Genomic DNA, 15,856 nt, shown 5'->3' with positions numbered 1-15,856 from the left:
GTAAAAAAATAAAAATAAAAAATCTAATTCCCACATGCATACTTGATCTTAAAAGCTACGAGGGTTTTGGGGGCCCTTTTTGTAAAGTCTGTGACTTGCCCGAGGGTTGTGTGGGGAGTGGGCGCTGGAAGACTACAGGCTCTGAAATGGAGAAAAATGAGAAACATGTTAAAGATAAATGGAACAGTTCTTTAAACGTTAGAAAGTAGATTGTTAATTAAGACCAGCTCTCCTAGTCCAAAACCACAAAAGTTAAAAAGGGAAAATATTTCCAGAATTGCCTATTACGCATTGTGTTTATATATATATATATGTACAAAAAAACCTACAGTAAAATATATGTTTTATTTTATATATGCCTCCAGCGAAAAATTATTCTTTTACACTCGCTGACTGAAGAGTAAGATTGTTAGCTCCGATCTAGATGGCCCAGAATTAAATTTAAAGAGCTGCAAACATTGCAGTTTTCAGTTTGTCAGCCATGCTCAAATTCTTCACAAAAACAAAAACAGCTCTTTCCCTGACAAGCTTTGGCAACAATTCCACCCCCACCCCCCACAGCACAGTCCTCCTTCAGGAGGACATTGATAGCAAATCAACAATGAAAATAGCCTGTCCCTATTGTCCAATCAATCATCCATGATGCATGCAAGTGGACTGGAGAAGAATAAATAGGTGCAGTCATAGCAGAATAAGCTCACTAGTTTCAAATCCTGGAATGCAGCAGTGTCTTAAGGTATTCTGAAATGTTCTTTCTCCAGGGCTGTATGCATTATTTACACATTCAAATGCTATATTGTGTGTGCTCTGTTCGGCTAGTTCAAGGTAAAATGAAAAAAGAAAAGCAGAAATGATTTTTTTTATTTATTGAAAATATTATTCAGGCTGCCATCCTGCATCCATTTTCTCAGGATTAAGCCCCACTGAACTTAGTGGAACTTCCTTCTGAGTCTGACATGCACTGAACACATTCTTCATCTATATAAATACCAGGGAGGTTGAAGCATGGGAAACAGAACATACCAAAATGACAATATACCAAAAACAAGAAAATGACATCATTTATAGCAATGTAAATATAGAAAGCTAGGGGGAGGAGGGAAGAAACACTGTATAAAACCAGTTTAAATTGACTATAAAGTAAAAACATTAAAATGCTTGGGCAAATAAATGTCCTGGCACTAAAATTGTGAGTTGAACTCCCAGTCCATAATTCAGATGCAAAACTCTGGTGCTCACATGACCATCCCACAAATATTACTTCATTGTCAGGCACAGAACCACGCTTACAGGGAGCTTCCAACTTTGGACTACATCCTGTAATCTCTAGAAAGAAATTTAAATTAAGAATGTGTGGAACCCATTTAGAAGTCCCACCAGTTTTATATTAATTCCTTTACCTTTCTCTGAAACTCTTCAGATATTTCTCCTGTGCAGAAACCTTCACCTCAAATCTGCATATTGGTTAAAAAATTGAGGCAGTTCTGGTCTTATGACTCTTTCTCACTGTCTGGAGTGTTTCTTTGCAGACCTTGGTTCCGAAAGGTCATCTAGTCTGGTGAGAAACAAGTAATATCACCGTGTAGAAGGATCCCAGTTGGAGATATATAGGGTACCCATCAACACGTGCATATTTTTTTGCAAATTTGGATGGAACTCTTTTAGGGTTTCTCAGAATTTTTTGGATGTTCTATCCAACCCAGAAACCCCAACATTGAACATGCCCATGTAGTTTAGTAAGAAGGGAGGGAGAAGGTGGAACTGACTGGGAGGAGGACATGTCTGAAACTGAAGAGGTAACAGGATTTAGTGAGCAGGAAGGGGCTGTGGCAGAAAGCAGTCCAGAATCAGCGGCAGAAGCAGAGGGGGGTCAAGAGGTGAAGTGGAGGCAGGCTGCTGAAGAGGCCAGGGAGTCTCCCCCTCCTGCTGTGAGTAGCTCTGATCTCCCAGAGCATGCAGAGAAATGAAGAGGGTGGAACACTGAGAGAGCCTTAGGCTGCTGGGGAAGGAACTGGGGGAGGAGCCTTAGAGAGTAGTGCGAAGACGGGAACCTTCAGTCCTCTCAACTGGCTCATTGGGGCAAGACCTACTGGGAAGAGTTGCTGTGATCACTAGGCCTGTTCTGTTTGGGTTCTTTTCAATAAAGAGTTAACTTCACTGACACTGGGTGTTTTATTGCTGACCTGCTCCTGACTCTGGCTCCTGGCAGCCATTATATTTAAAAATGTGTATTTTTTTTTTTAAAAAAAGTGGGTTGTGTCTTGTTTCCATACTAATCCTTCTCTCCTTGCAAGCAGAAGCTTCCATTAAAAGTAGCAGCTTCAGAAAAGTGGTTTTTTTTGTCAGAACAATGGCAAGAAGAGAAAAAAATTAATTTCGATGCTCACCACACAAGGCTGCTGCATGAAAAACAAACAAACCTCATATTAATTGTGTCCGCACACTTAACCCATGACCAAGAAGACTGCTGGAAAATGTTTTTGCTGAGAGGACTTTGCCTGAAGCTGTCTAAGCAGAACCCTGTGGATCCAAATATTCATTTTTATCTATCCTGTCAGGTTCTAATATATAATCTATTAACATGAGTTGAAAACCACTCATCCTTGGTAGTTAAATTACATGAAAGTGGAAGGTTACTGTGTGCACACATCTTCTGCAGCTATGCGAAATATCTTCATTTTGCCCAAATATGCAAATATCTACAAAGAAGATAATTTTTTTCTCATTCCTTGTTTAACTATATGACTGTATTTTACATTCAGCTTCGAAATGCAATGGTGAATCAGAAAACAGGAAAATTCTCTATGGAAGTGAAGAAAACCGTGGACAAAGGGGTATCGTATAGAAAATACTTTTTCAGCTAGAAGTAAAACAAATAATTGCTTTTTTAAAAAAAACACCCACAAACCATTGGTTTAAAGTGTATGTTTGGAGTGGAAAACTTTCCCTGAGACATGATGTCCACAGTGTTTATTAATTGTGGGTCAGATATAAACATTTGCATGTATGTGTGCATATTGCTGTTATTAATCTTGTCACAGATTTTAAGTTTGCTTTTGCATTTAACCCTGCAAACCTTTCCTAACAGGCATGTTGTTGTTTCTCTTTCCTTTTCTAAATCTAGAAGCGGGTGTTGGTGATGACAAATGACTACTATTATACAGACATCAAGGGGACTCCTTTCAGGTAGGGCTGGCCATAATAAATGGAACATTTCATCAGGCTCATTGCAGTTGCAAGCCTTGCGAGCTCATTAAAAGCTCATCAGGAGGGGCTGACAATAAAATACTCCTGGACAATGCTGCAAAGAGCAAGGGAAAAGGTTTCCGAATGTGCCTTTTTAGGTTTCATTCAGGGATGGGTAGTTTGTGAAAGGTAAACTCCCTGGCTGTGATCCGGACCTGCCATTCAGGAAGTCCTCCGTTCTCTTCAGTGCTTGCACAGAGCTCTGGGAAAGGAATAGTACCATTTAAAGGATTGCACTAACAAATGCATCTCTGTGTGCACCATGGATCTGAATTGAGGAGGCTTGTTGAGCCACAGGCCGTTCAAAGTATGATATTGTGTGTATGCAGCCTCTTCTGACCAGGTGTTAACTAGACTGAAGGGGCAACAAGGATACAGCAGGGCTCCAGAGCTGTGTGTTTAGCTCTTCCCCAAAATCCCACATGTTTTCTGAGCCCCTCATGGAACCCAGGAAGATAAAAGTTCTCTATTGTTTCAATGAATATGAAAGACTCCCCACTCCAGAAGCTCATTGCATGAGAGGTTGAGAGAATTTGTGTGGCTCCAGGGACAGGCCTTCATGCCAGTCACACCTGTAAAAGGCTCTGGGCTGCCTCAAGTAAGCAGGGAAGAGCTCAGTCCTAGCTGTGGCACCAGTGGGCCCCCAGTTCTTCTTCTTCCTGCCCAGTTGTGCAGTAAGCCCCTACTGCCTGCATATCAGCTCTGAGCCATAGGCATCAGACAGAGGCGAGCCAAGTGGCAAGGGAGCTGAGAGACAGCCTGTTGTAGCTCAGGCAAAGTTTTCTCATCCCAAATCGGAAGCCTTCTGGAGTTCTTCCTGCCCAGGAAGATCCAATAGCCAATCAGGGTAGGTAGTCTGGAGCCTGAAAATGCATTGCTACCCAGATGTTTTGGACTACAACTCCCATCATCCTATCCAGTCTGGGGCTGATGGGAGTTGGAGTAAAAACATATGGAAAGTGCAATACCTCAAGAGTGGCCTCTCCCCATATGAACTGACCCGGACCCTGTGATCATCATCTGAGGCCCTTCATGTGCCTCCTCCACGAGAGTCCACAGGGCAACAACATGAGAACAGGCCTTTTCTGTGATGGTTTCTTGCTTGTGGAAGTTTCTCCCCAGGGAGGTTCATCTGACACCTTTGTTACATATGTTTAGGTGCTAGACAAAAGCATTCTTCTTCTCCCAGGCCTTCGGCTAATTAAACCACCTATGGCCTTTTAGATGGGGGAGGATTGTTTTTGTTTGTTAATATGTATTGTGCTGTATATTTTGTGCTTTTATATTGTAAACCGCCCTGTGACCCTCTGATGAAGGATGGTATGGAAATAATAATAATAATTTGGCGAAAGCTGTTGTAAACCATAGTTCTGGTAGCTCACTGCACCAGTGACTGGCACAGAAGCCTGAAGATTACCGGATTCTGGTAATGGCTCTTGGCATTTGTGGCATCCATGCCTCAGGTTGGCCCCTTGTCTTAACTCTGCTGTGGATCTGGATGCCCATCTACCTATGAGAGAGCAGTATAAGCAAAACAGAAGTGCGGTGCAATAGCACTATTTTGTAAAACTTTGTTTTCCAGATCCTTGCCTTTCTATTGTGGGTCTTACATTGATAAGAGATAGTAGTGTAGATGGTTTAAAGGGCAGAAAAGGAAACGTACTTTTATAGCATACATTTCTGTTGTACCAAAAAAGAGTCTTTGGAATTTCCTCTCCGAAGGCTTGTAGATTCTCAAACAAATTAGATACCTGACCACAGAGAATAGATTGCATTTCCAAGTGGGAACCATGTGGGCTTTATCCTATTGATCTCTTGCCAGGCCTCCAAGTCACCTGTACTGCAGTTTCATGAATGCTTTAGAAAATATATAATGCTACACATTATATAGTAGTAGTCCTCCATGTGTGACCGTGTTATATGGAGAAGATAAGCCCAATGCGGTATTATTTCCATCACATAAAATATTAACATGCCAAAATATGCAACAAAGAATTATGCCAAGTGGGTCATTATGACCCCCATTAACACATTCTTGTATTTCCTTGCACTCAGCAGCTCTACTGGCTCCCAAACTATCAGTAAGGGCAGTCTGTCCCCTTCCCCCCCATGCACACAGATGACTTTCATTTTTGAGCCTCCTTCTAGTGAGCCCATGGGCATGTTCAGATCTTGGCTGGAAAATGAAGCAGCTGGAAGAACCACTCTGACCTTGGTGGGGCTTGCATTTGAGCTTGCCAGAGAATGCACGGGTTACTGCACCCCTAAACACACAAATAGATACAGTCCATTGCTCCTGGCACAGTAAAAGTGAAATGGCACTGAAGTGGCTGGTTGAGCAATAAATGCAACCACCAAGGTTTTGGAAACAAGACTGAATTGTTTCTAGAGCACGGACTAAAAATGCCGGGAGAAATGGTATATATTTTTCTCTTGCACTTTCCTAACTTTGTGTGTGGGACAGATTTCATGGCCTGCTTTTTGTTTATCTGCACAGTTTAGGTGTGGCTCTCTCTAGAGGACACGGCAAATATTTCTTCAGAGGAAACGTGACCATAGAAGAAGGTAGCATTTGCACAGCAAATCAGATTTCCTAGGCATTTGTTCAACTGTTGCATGATAATGGGGCTTAAGGCATGGAGGTCTCTCAAGCAGTTTTTCTGCTTTATTTCCCAGTGACCTTGTGCATGTTTTGGACGTGTGTGTGTGTGTGTGTGTGTGTGTGCATGCACACATATCTAATTGGATGAAAGATATATGTGAGAGATTTATGGGGACAGTGCCCACAACAAAGATTCATTGTAACATAGAAAGCAGCAGCATGGCTGCATCATTTTATCCCTCACTTTGTGGGCATCTTTGTTCTAGATTTGTGGTTTTAATTGATTAGGCCTATTAGGTGGATCAGACCTCAGAGCTATGCAGCCACCTTGCTTGCCCAGTAGGACAACCCCCACCCTAACTGTGCCAATTTGTGTTTTTCATGGTCAAAGTACCATCATCAGAGTATCAGATCCCCTACTTTTACTATTTGAATTATACCCGTATGCCTGCTAACCACAGTTGTGGGACTCTTGAATGTTTTAGAGCCAAAACATATGAGAGAACCTGGGTCCTGCTGTTCAGACAATGATAGCTGAGGTTGAGATAGAGTTTTCATTCCCCTGTAGTTACTCTTGATAGATAGTTCCAGCCTAAACCACACATTTTGCATGCAGAATTTCCTTGGTTCAGTCCCTGGCATCTCTAGTTAACAGGATCTGGATGCAGGTAATGTGAAGGACCTCTTTCTGAAACTGCCTGCCAGAGTGGACAGCATAGGTCTTCTATAAGACAGCTTCCTATGTTCCTTTATAAACAATTACCCAAGCCTACATTGGTCATCTTCATTTTATTTTGTATTAAAAATTCTGTTTTGTCATCTCAGTCAGTAGAGCTTGAAACTCTTAATCTCAGGGTCCTTTTCCATTCCTATCCTCAGCTACTTGCCTTTTTGACTATCTCTCATACCCACCTCCTATGATTTTTTTATGCTTGTGCGTCTTCATGAGTTTTGTTTTTTAAAAAACTTTTTAAAAATACAGACAGCAATAACAAAAGAGCATATGTAACAGTACCACAAGATCACTAAAGGAATAGAGAAACACACTGGGCTATTTCCCAACACTGCAGCTTCACTGGTGCAACCGGCTTCTGTGCATGCGATGGAACTTCCTTTTCCTTTCCTGTCCCCTCCAGTTCCCTGCGCACTCACAAAAGTATATATGGGTGGTGTACTAGAAGAGGAGAGGAAAAGGAAGTCCCGCCGCATGCATGGAATTCCACTCACTCAGCATTGGATACAACCCACTGATTACAATCCTTAGGATATCATGCTTGTGGGACAACTAGGGTAAAAGCGCCTGTTGTCTTAACATGCTTGAAGACCAGCTTGAAGTTTGTACAGGTGTCTTCCAGCTGTCTAACCTATGTGGTCCTGTATATATAATGATATTCAGTTCCCAAGGTTTAATCAAATGCATTCCCTTGGTTCTTGCGTATTTTTGAGTACTGATAGAAATACACTTAATTTAGATTAGTTATGGTATATAACCTAGCAGTCCCCTGCCTACCCCAAAGAAGGAAGAATGACTGTCATGAACTGTATACAGACACTGAACTGATGCTGATACATTTCAGAAAATGACCCTTGTCACATATTCCAATTTCAGGATTGAATGATTTAGAACAGCCTGATGTATCTTTGGCAGATGAATGGTAAGTCTTCAATAAAGCATGCAGTTGATTTGTGTTGCCCTTTTTGTTCATGCGTGGTGTGCCTGACTCCTTCTGCAGAATGACAATGGGAGATCATGCTTATAAATATTTGTTGAAATTATTTTTAACCATGCTATGTTCTCAGGTCATATTGCAACACAGACTTGCATCCTGAGCACCGCCAAATGACTCAGCTGAAGGCTATTCAAAACTACCTCATGGGGAAAGAGCCATTGCTTCCTTGTGAGTTGTTGATTAATTTTGATAAGTATTGCCGGCATTCCTCCAAACTGTGTTTGCCTTTTACAGAATAACACACCAGCTTCATTTTAATGCAATACACAGGAAATGGGCAGCGTACATCATTCGTAGGGGACTGAGCTTGCTTGAACCATCAAATCAGTAGCTGGTCTAGGCAAGCTTTTTTCTCTCAGCCTCAGTTCCCCCATCTGCGATATTGGGGTTATAATACTGACCTACCACTGAATAGATTATAACACAATAAAGATTCAGAAGCTCTTTGAACACTACATAAACACCAAGTAGCCTTACTTCAGAAAATTCCATTTGTACTGGATGTTATACAACAAACTGCTGGGTGAAACCTTTGCTTGCCTCACTAGAAATACATTGGCATGTATTACTGAGAAAACCAAGATGGATTTTGATGTTCAGACTGTTTGGTTATCATACCTGTATGTGCTTTGGTAACAAAAACTCAGTTGAGCTGTGGTTGGGATGTGAGACAGTACTGTCTGCAGTACAACCTTACACATGCAACTGGGAATTTTCCATTGCTGGCCACAGAAAGCAAATGTTCCATGTGCTCATCTAATTGTGTCTTCTATAGTTGGCACTGGGACAGAATATAGGTGGTGGTGGATCGCAACCAGTATTGTGGAATGATGCTACCAAGCATGATAGTCCCTGGATGAAAAATAGTATGGACATATGGAACTCGTATAAGGATTAGTGCAAGGAATCCAGGAAATTTAGATTTTCATGTGCAAGAGAAAGATGCTAGCCATGGTATGTGAGATTTCCCTCCTCCCCATCTCATCTCAAATAGGTGAGATTTCCATCACTTGCGTACCTACAAGTTTTTCTGGGGCCAGAGTCCACAGTGAAGTATACAGTCTCTAACAACAGACATGTAGCATTCCTGCCAATATCTACTGACTCCAAGTTTACTGTCGTAAGAAGGCTGCACACATGCTCCTTATTAATGCTTTTAAAACTTTATAGGTGATAAAGAATTAATACAGGAAGTACTGTTTGATGCAGTGGTCAGCGCACCAATAGAAGCTTATTGGACCAGCCTTGCACTGAACAAATCAGAGTAAGTGAACAAAGCATTGCTTATGATTCTTTTAATAATGTCTTCACTCGGTTACATACATTTATTTTTCACCAATTCATTCATTGTTTTAAATATATGATGCACAGAAATAATTCTGCCCTTATAGACTCTTCCATTTGTATCAGTGGAAAGATTCAATTCATGTCTACATTCTAGATACCTCTACATGTCTACATACATCTTCTGTACTAGAGTAATGGGTGTTATATATTATTAAAATACTACTTCCAGTATAGTGACCTAAATCATAGATTTCCAATGTGGTGTGATCCAGGTATTGTTGAACTCCAGGAGCCATCAACCCAAACCCAATGGCCACGCTGGCTACCCCTGATCTAGACTGTCCTCCTGGCACAGACTTTGCTGTGCTGGCATCCTGAGAGTGCCACTACTCTCTCTTCTCAGGTGCTGCTACCAACCGTTGGCATTTTCTAAAACTGGGGCTGTGATTTGATTTCGCTTGGAGCCCTGGCATGTAGAGTTGCTAAGCTGAAACCCAGCTATTTCTCTTTTCCTTTAAACCCATTACTAAAACAAAAGATTGGGCAGCTGTGTAGCTATCCTCAGTCCTGTCATTCCCCCACAGTCATCCACTACCCGCTGTAATGAGCAAGTGAGCTGTACATCAGCTGAGGAGGGAGGCTGACAACAGAGCCTGCAGCAGAATGGATGAGAGAAATGAGGACTCTCTTGTCTTCCAAGTCAGCAGCCCATTAAAGGGCCATGGGGGGAATATATAGGCAGCCACCTGACAACCCTCATGGCGTCATTTGGACAGCTTTTAATTTAATAATAATTTTTTTAAAAAACAAGATTGACATGCAGTGCCCCTGCTGACTTGCTCTCAGAGTGTTTTGCATAAAATCAGTGCATTAAAGCCACATTTGAGGCCATTAAAAACCAATTTTGAAAAGGGAAACTAGGAAGGGAATATAGAAGATTCACTTAAGGGACCAATTGGGCATTGTCTGAAAGCACATGAAGAATAGTGGAGTGTCATTTCTTTTTTTCTTTTTGAAGGGTAAGCAGAACAATGAAAAACAATATCCTGGCATGACTTTGCTAGTCCTTACTCCTAAGAATGCACAGGGTTGCAGCCTTGTCCATAGAGCATCAGATTAGAGCTGGGGAAATTTCTGAGATTCGCCCCCCCCCCATTAACCCGTAGAAAAAGTTCACCTCTCATGATTTCCCAAGAATATTCTTCACCATTAAATTAAATTAAATTAAATGGTAGCAGCCCCCTTTTCTCTGCCACTAGACCTCAGAACAATTCTGGGTCCAGGGCATTGTGCAGGATGCAAAATGGTGGCCACAATGTCAACATAGTTGCTTCTGCCATCATGTCCAGTGCCATATATAATTAGAAATTTAGGTGAAAACAGAAGAGGCTGTGCTACAGCCACCATCATTATCAACCTTTTATTCGACCGTCAGTCAGAAAAAAGTACATTTGTCCATACACAGTTAAAAGCTCCAGGAAGATTTTAGAACTTAGCCAACACTAAAATGGGCTAAACAGATAGCCCCATATGTGCTACAGCCACTGGTAATGGTGTGCCCCACAACCACCCCCTGAAAAAGCCTGCTAGGTAATTTCTTATTCCCCCACCTTGAAAAAGTGAGAGAAATGGTGCTCCCACCCATCAAAAAGTAGGGTGTGTTGTTGTTGTTATTATTATTTTGTACCTCACCCATCTGACTGGGTTGCCCCAGCCACTCTGGGCAGCTTCCAGCATATATAAAAACATAGTAAAACATTCAACTTTAAAAAGCTTCCCTATACAGGGCTGCCTTCAGATGTATAGGATAATTCGGATAATTTCAAGCGGCCATTTGCACACAACTATAGGTTAGAGGAAGGGAGATTGTGCATCTGTGTTGACTGCTTAACAGTTTATCCTTTCAGTCCAACTCCCACTGATTAATTGGGGAAATATTTTAATTTCAGTTAAAGCTTAAGTTGATTATTGTATTTATTAAAACTGATTAAAATTGCAGTCCTGGTTTGTGCTTGCACTTCTTGTGACCTCAGAATATCTGCATACCATTTACCGTCTGGAAATGTAATTCTTCCTTGTGTGTTGCTCTCCTTCAGAAATTCAGACAAGGGAGTGGAAGTTGCCTTCCTTGGAACTCGGACGGGTCTTTCTCGTGTCAATTTGTTTGTGGGGCCGGAACAGCTAACTAATCAGTAAGTAGTATATGGCAATGTAAGAAAGATGTACCAGAAGTAGAGAACCATACACATAATTTTATATAGTCCCTTCTTTCCCTTTCCTACCAGTTCTCTGCATATATAGTTCAGATTCCATGTGCCAAAACAAAGGATACTAAAGCTCTGCTGGGCCAAGTGTGAGCTTCAGTTGTTGATTTAGGAAGCCCTAAACAACTTGGAGCCTGGCTATATGAGGAGATGCCTTCACCTCTTTAGACCAGACTAGCCAGTATGATCTCAGAATGAGGTCCTCTTGGTTGCACTACAGTCTGCAAAAATGCATCTGGTAGCAACCAGGGAAGGCCTTCTCTGTTGCAATGCCGCGTCCCCCTGGAAATAAGGTGGGTGCCAACCTCATTGAGTTTTTGGCAAATCTTGAAAGTGCACTTGCTCACCTCAGCTGGGTTTCTTTGGGTGCGGGCATGGAGGTAAAACACCCGGCCTTGAGAAATGTACCAGTTACTGAATTTATTATTTCATTTTCATTTATTGCAATGTGTTTTGTCTGTTGCATAGTCTTTTAGGCTCCTTGGGATTTCATTTGGAAGATGGTATATAAATGTTTAAAAAGAAAATAAAATTGGAATTTAATTTGGGGTGCTTGTACATAACAGCTTGTTCATTCAATTTTCAAACTGTTTCATCCTGCCTCATCACATAAAGTATGCAGATCTGTTTTTAGCAGGTTTAATACAGCCCATATATCCCCAAAAGGCAATGGATATCTATCCCCACCCACTTTGAATCTCCCAAGGAAAATGGTTCCCCATTTGCACCCAATTCATTATGCATTGCTAGCTACAAAATAACATTTTAAGTGAGAATGCCCAGAATCTCAAGACTTACTTTAAAGCATACCTAAGAAGAAGAAACCTCACCACCCCATTACACATTGAACTCTCATGTTTTTGAAAGCACATCCGTTTCTTTGGACAAAATGTTTTGCAAAATAAAATCACACCCCCCCCCCAAAAAAAAGCCCTGAAAAGCAATGGCTCATCATTGTTTCATGCACTCATTTTTATTTTTATTTTGTTTTTCTCAACACGCATGCTACTTTGCTATTATTATTTGTTACTGTATTTATTTGTCGCTTCTTACACCAAAGGGTCTCAAAGCAACCTACACAATCAAAACTGAAATAACAAAAATACAAATACTGAAACCAAATATTGAAACATCAATAAAGTAAGGCCTAATGTGCTTTTCTGTTACGCTTCCTGGAAGATGTTCATTGCTCAGTTACTGGGGCTACCTACAAGCTGAGGAGGAGACAGGTTTTCCAGCTCCTGTGTCTTAGCAGCAGCTATGCTTATTCACTGCAGTATGGTTACATTAGGTGCATTCCACCTGGGAAGGTATTGTAAACGCAGTTGTGCGTGTGGGCCTGCCATCCTGGTATCGAGAGGGTAGCTTACATTATTCTAGAGTTACTTTCAGGAGAACTAAAGAAAGAAGGAAAGAAAGAAAACTTTTGTTTTTTAAGGAGCTTAAGATGTAAAAACCAAAACAAGCAAACATATTATGTTTTCTTCTGTTTCAAGAGACTTCTTGACAGCTGGAGACAAGGAGAATATTTTCAATGCTGATCATTTCCCGCTTTGGTACAGAAGAGCTGCAGAACAGATACCAGGAAGCTTTGTCTACTCAATCCCTTTCAGCACAGGTTTGTCATTTAATTGTGCTTTGATTGATAGCTAATTCATACACTCAAAACCACTTTGAGATACATGTGAAATGTGTGGTATAAAACCTTTAAGTAAATAAAAAGAAGGAAGGAAGGAATTGCACCCATCAATTCAGATTGGTACCCAATATTTCTGCTTACTTTACTTAAAACTACAGGCAGTTAAGATTTGCAGGATTTAATTTAATATTATGCTGTAATTTCACAGTTTCTAATTTCACTGTGCACACAAAGAACTGTTGTTTAGCGTGAACACACAAACATACTGGCTTCCAGGGAGGCAGCCACAGTCCTTTGAGCCCCTCCCCAGTCCTCAGCACGACCTAGCAACTAAACTAATGTGTGGTTTAGCATGTCATCCGAATGTGGGGGTCATGGTTAATCTCTCCCCTCCTTAACCAAGGTTTGTTCTTGGTTACAGATTATGGTTTAGCAGGATAGAGCTTGACTACAATCTCCAGTTCAGATGACATGCAAAGCTTATTTTAATCTGCTACTGTGAAAACATACCACCAGTTGTTTAAAAATACATAGTTAGAATCTTAATTTGAATAACTGCTTCTTTTTTATTGTAGAAACTGCAAACAAAAGCAATGTGGTAACAGCAAGTACTGCCATTCAGCTTCTAGATGACAGAAAATCTCCAGTGGTAGCAGGTAAAAATTATTGCTCCTTTTCTATATCAATATTGTAAACAGGCTTTGCTTTCTTATGCTACTTAGACTTCCTATAAAAATTCTCACTTAAAGACTGTTTTGGAAGTAAGTTCAATGAAGTGCAACTTAATGACCTAATGTCTGGACCATCGCAGGCCTCCTCACCTTAAAATGCTTGATTCTGAATGCCCTTAAGACACGAAAATCCTTCATTATAAGTTGGAAGGGGTTTGATTCGCATTAACAAGGCAGTATTTACCGAAATTTCAGTATGGCAAATCTGAAATCACAAACCTTTCTTATTATAAATTTTAATTAACATAGGTGGACCCTTATTAGTCTTACTTGTGTATGAAGTTAGCTGCAAATGTATATATTGAGAATAACAATATATACAACTGGCTTAACAGGAACATCAATGGACAACAGTACTTCAGAAGCAGTACTGGAGTTCACCAGTGTTTTCTACAAGCTATTTCATACTCAGTGCCCTAACTTCCTGATGTTGTTGCCATCAGCCCCAGCCAGCATGGGGTTTATGGGCACTTATTTCTAATGTTGTTGTTTTTTTGTTTTATTCCCTTAATTTATTGACCACCCTTCATCCAAGGATCAAAGGGTGGTTTACGGGATCAAAAAACAAAAACACATAATAACAAACAAAACAATGCCTCCCCACATTAGGCCATAGATGGTTTAATTAGCCAAAGGCCTGGGAGAAGAGAAATGTTTTTGCCTGGTGCCTAAGGATATGTCATGAAGTCACCAGGTGAGCTTCTCTGGGGAGAACATTGCACAGCGGGGAGCTACTGCAGAGAAGACCCATTCTCATGTTGCCATCCTCTTACCTCCCATGGAGGGGGCACACAAAGAAGGGCCTCAGATGATGATAGTAGTTGCACCCGCCCTGGGAAACAGCCTCCCATCAGATGTCAAGGAAATAAACCACTATCTGATTTTTAGAAGACATCTGAAGGCAGCCCTGTACAGGGAAGTTTTTCATGTTTGATGTCTTACTGTGTTTTAATTTGTTGGAAGCCGCCCAGCGTGATTGGGGCAACCCAGCCAGATGGGTGGCATATAAATATATTATTAGTATAACTGTTACTATTACTATTACTGTTGCAGGGTCTGGGTTGGTTCATACAGGGAGAGGTGGTTCTTGAGGTATTACAGTATTTAGACATTTAAGGTTTGAATTGGGCTCAGAAACGGATTGGCAGCCAGTGCAGGCAGGCCAGTTTGGGTTTGATATGCCCAAACCATCTTGACCCGGTGAACAGCTTGGCTGCTGAATTCTGCACCAGCTGAAGTTTCTGAACTGTCTTCAGAGGCAGCCCTGTATGTTGCAGTAATCTAACCTAGAGATTACTAGAGCACAGAAAGCAGAAGTTAAGCTATCGCTGCCCAGGTAGCTGCGTAGCTGAGCCAGCAGCCGAAGTTGGTGGAAGGAGGTGCAGTCCAGCCATGTCTGAAGAGCACCAAGCTGGCTGGATCTGGGATACTCCTTATGTAATGATACAAATGTGAATAGTGAAAACATATCTTTAAATTGTGGTGTGAAAAGCAGTATTTTGAGTCAAACCATTCTGAAATACATCTTTGCTATTCACAAACCTTTCACTCCCCCACAGCAGTCTTATTCTTCGCTTCTTATGGTGTTCTCCCCTCCACATTGTAAAATTATCAGTCACTGTGTAGTGAAATCCATGCAAATATGAAAGAATCATTTCCCGTCTACAGCATGAGATGAGTTATCTGGGCTGCTTAAAGAAAGAGAACTTGAACTTTCAAGAGTGGGACTGGGCTACCATATTATCCTGGTGTGGGTACGCATCTTTAAGTTGGCCTGCGTCAGTCAGGTACAACAATCCACCCTCCCAACCAACTTCCAGAGTACTGGATTTCCTGGTTGCTGTTCAAGGCAAAGTAGGCGTTTGGGGTACACAAAAAGTACAGACTTCGTATATGAGCTGGTGTGTGCATAGAAAGAGGGCCTGAGGCTGAAATGTTACTGGGGGCAGAGTCAATAGTTGAATAACCAAATTAGAACTTGGTTCACGTAAAACTACAATGTAAATTGTAGCAATGTTTTCGTTTTGTAATGAATAGTGCCAGAATTATTTATATCCAATATAGCCACGTTCTTCCCTGTGTGCCTTTCCCTGCTGTTTTGTTGCTGTTGATTCTTACGTTCAGTTCACTGCATTCCCACAACACTTTAAAATCACAAAAAGAGTACAGTAGTGCACATTCTAATCATAATGTACAGCTTTTTTCAAGCAGTTTTGCCTCATATAAACATTTTTGCAAGCTGTTTCTGCTAACATAATGCATTTGTTTCTTGTTTTCATACATGAATGCTTTTGGGGGTGAAGAACTGCATCGCAAAATTCAGAGTAGTGTGAATTTTAAAGATAGCTGTTCAAGGA

The 15,856-nt window shown here is 41.1% G+C and overlaps 1 protein-coding gene across 4 annotated transcripts in view; it reads left to right on the top strand.

The window, feature by feature from the left end:
* CACNA2D3 (calcium voltage-gated channel auxiliary subunit alpha2delta 3) overlaps positions 1–15,856 on the top strand; it is a 498,964-nt gene that overhangs the window by 391,886 nt on the left and 91,222 nt on the right. For all 4 annotated transcript variants that reach the window (XR_014005100.1, XR_014005101.1, XR_014005102.1 and 1 more), the window contains 9 exons: positions 2,763–2,834; positions 3,125–3,186; positions 5,744–5,811; positions 7,458–7,503; positions 7,649–7,746; positions 8,749–8,842; positions 10,962–11,057; positions 12,626–12,747; positions 13,344–13,424. Coding sequence is in view for 1 of the 4 variants with exons in the window: in XM_081184001.1 (XP_081040127.1) it covers positions 2,763–2,834; positions 3,125–3,186; positions 5,744–5,811; positions 7,458–7,503; positions 7,649–7,746; positions 8,749–8,842; positions 10,962–11,057; positions 12,626–12,747; positions 13,344–13,424 (739 nt within the window). In the remaining 3 variants the exon portion in view is untranslated. The remainder of the gene's footprint in view (positions 1–2,762; positions 2,835–3,124; positions 3,187–5,743; positions 5,812–7,457; positions 7,504–7,648; positions 7,747–8,748; positions 8,843–10,961; positions 11,058–12,625; positions 12,748–13,343; positions 13,425–15,856) is intronic.

The sequence above is a fragment of the Podarcis bocagei genome (assembly GCF_964188305.1).
Source record: "Podarcis bocagei genome assembly, chromosome: 2".
NCBI classification, from domain to species: domain Eukaryota; kingdom Metazoa; phylum Chordata; class Lepidosauria; order Squamata; family Lacertidae; genus Podarcis; species Podarcis bocagei.
The sequence above is the reverse complement of the archived record's forward strand: the minus strand, read 5'-3'. Positions and strand labels throughout refer to the sequence as shown.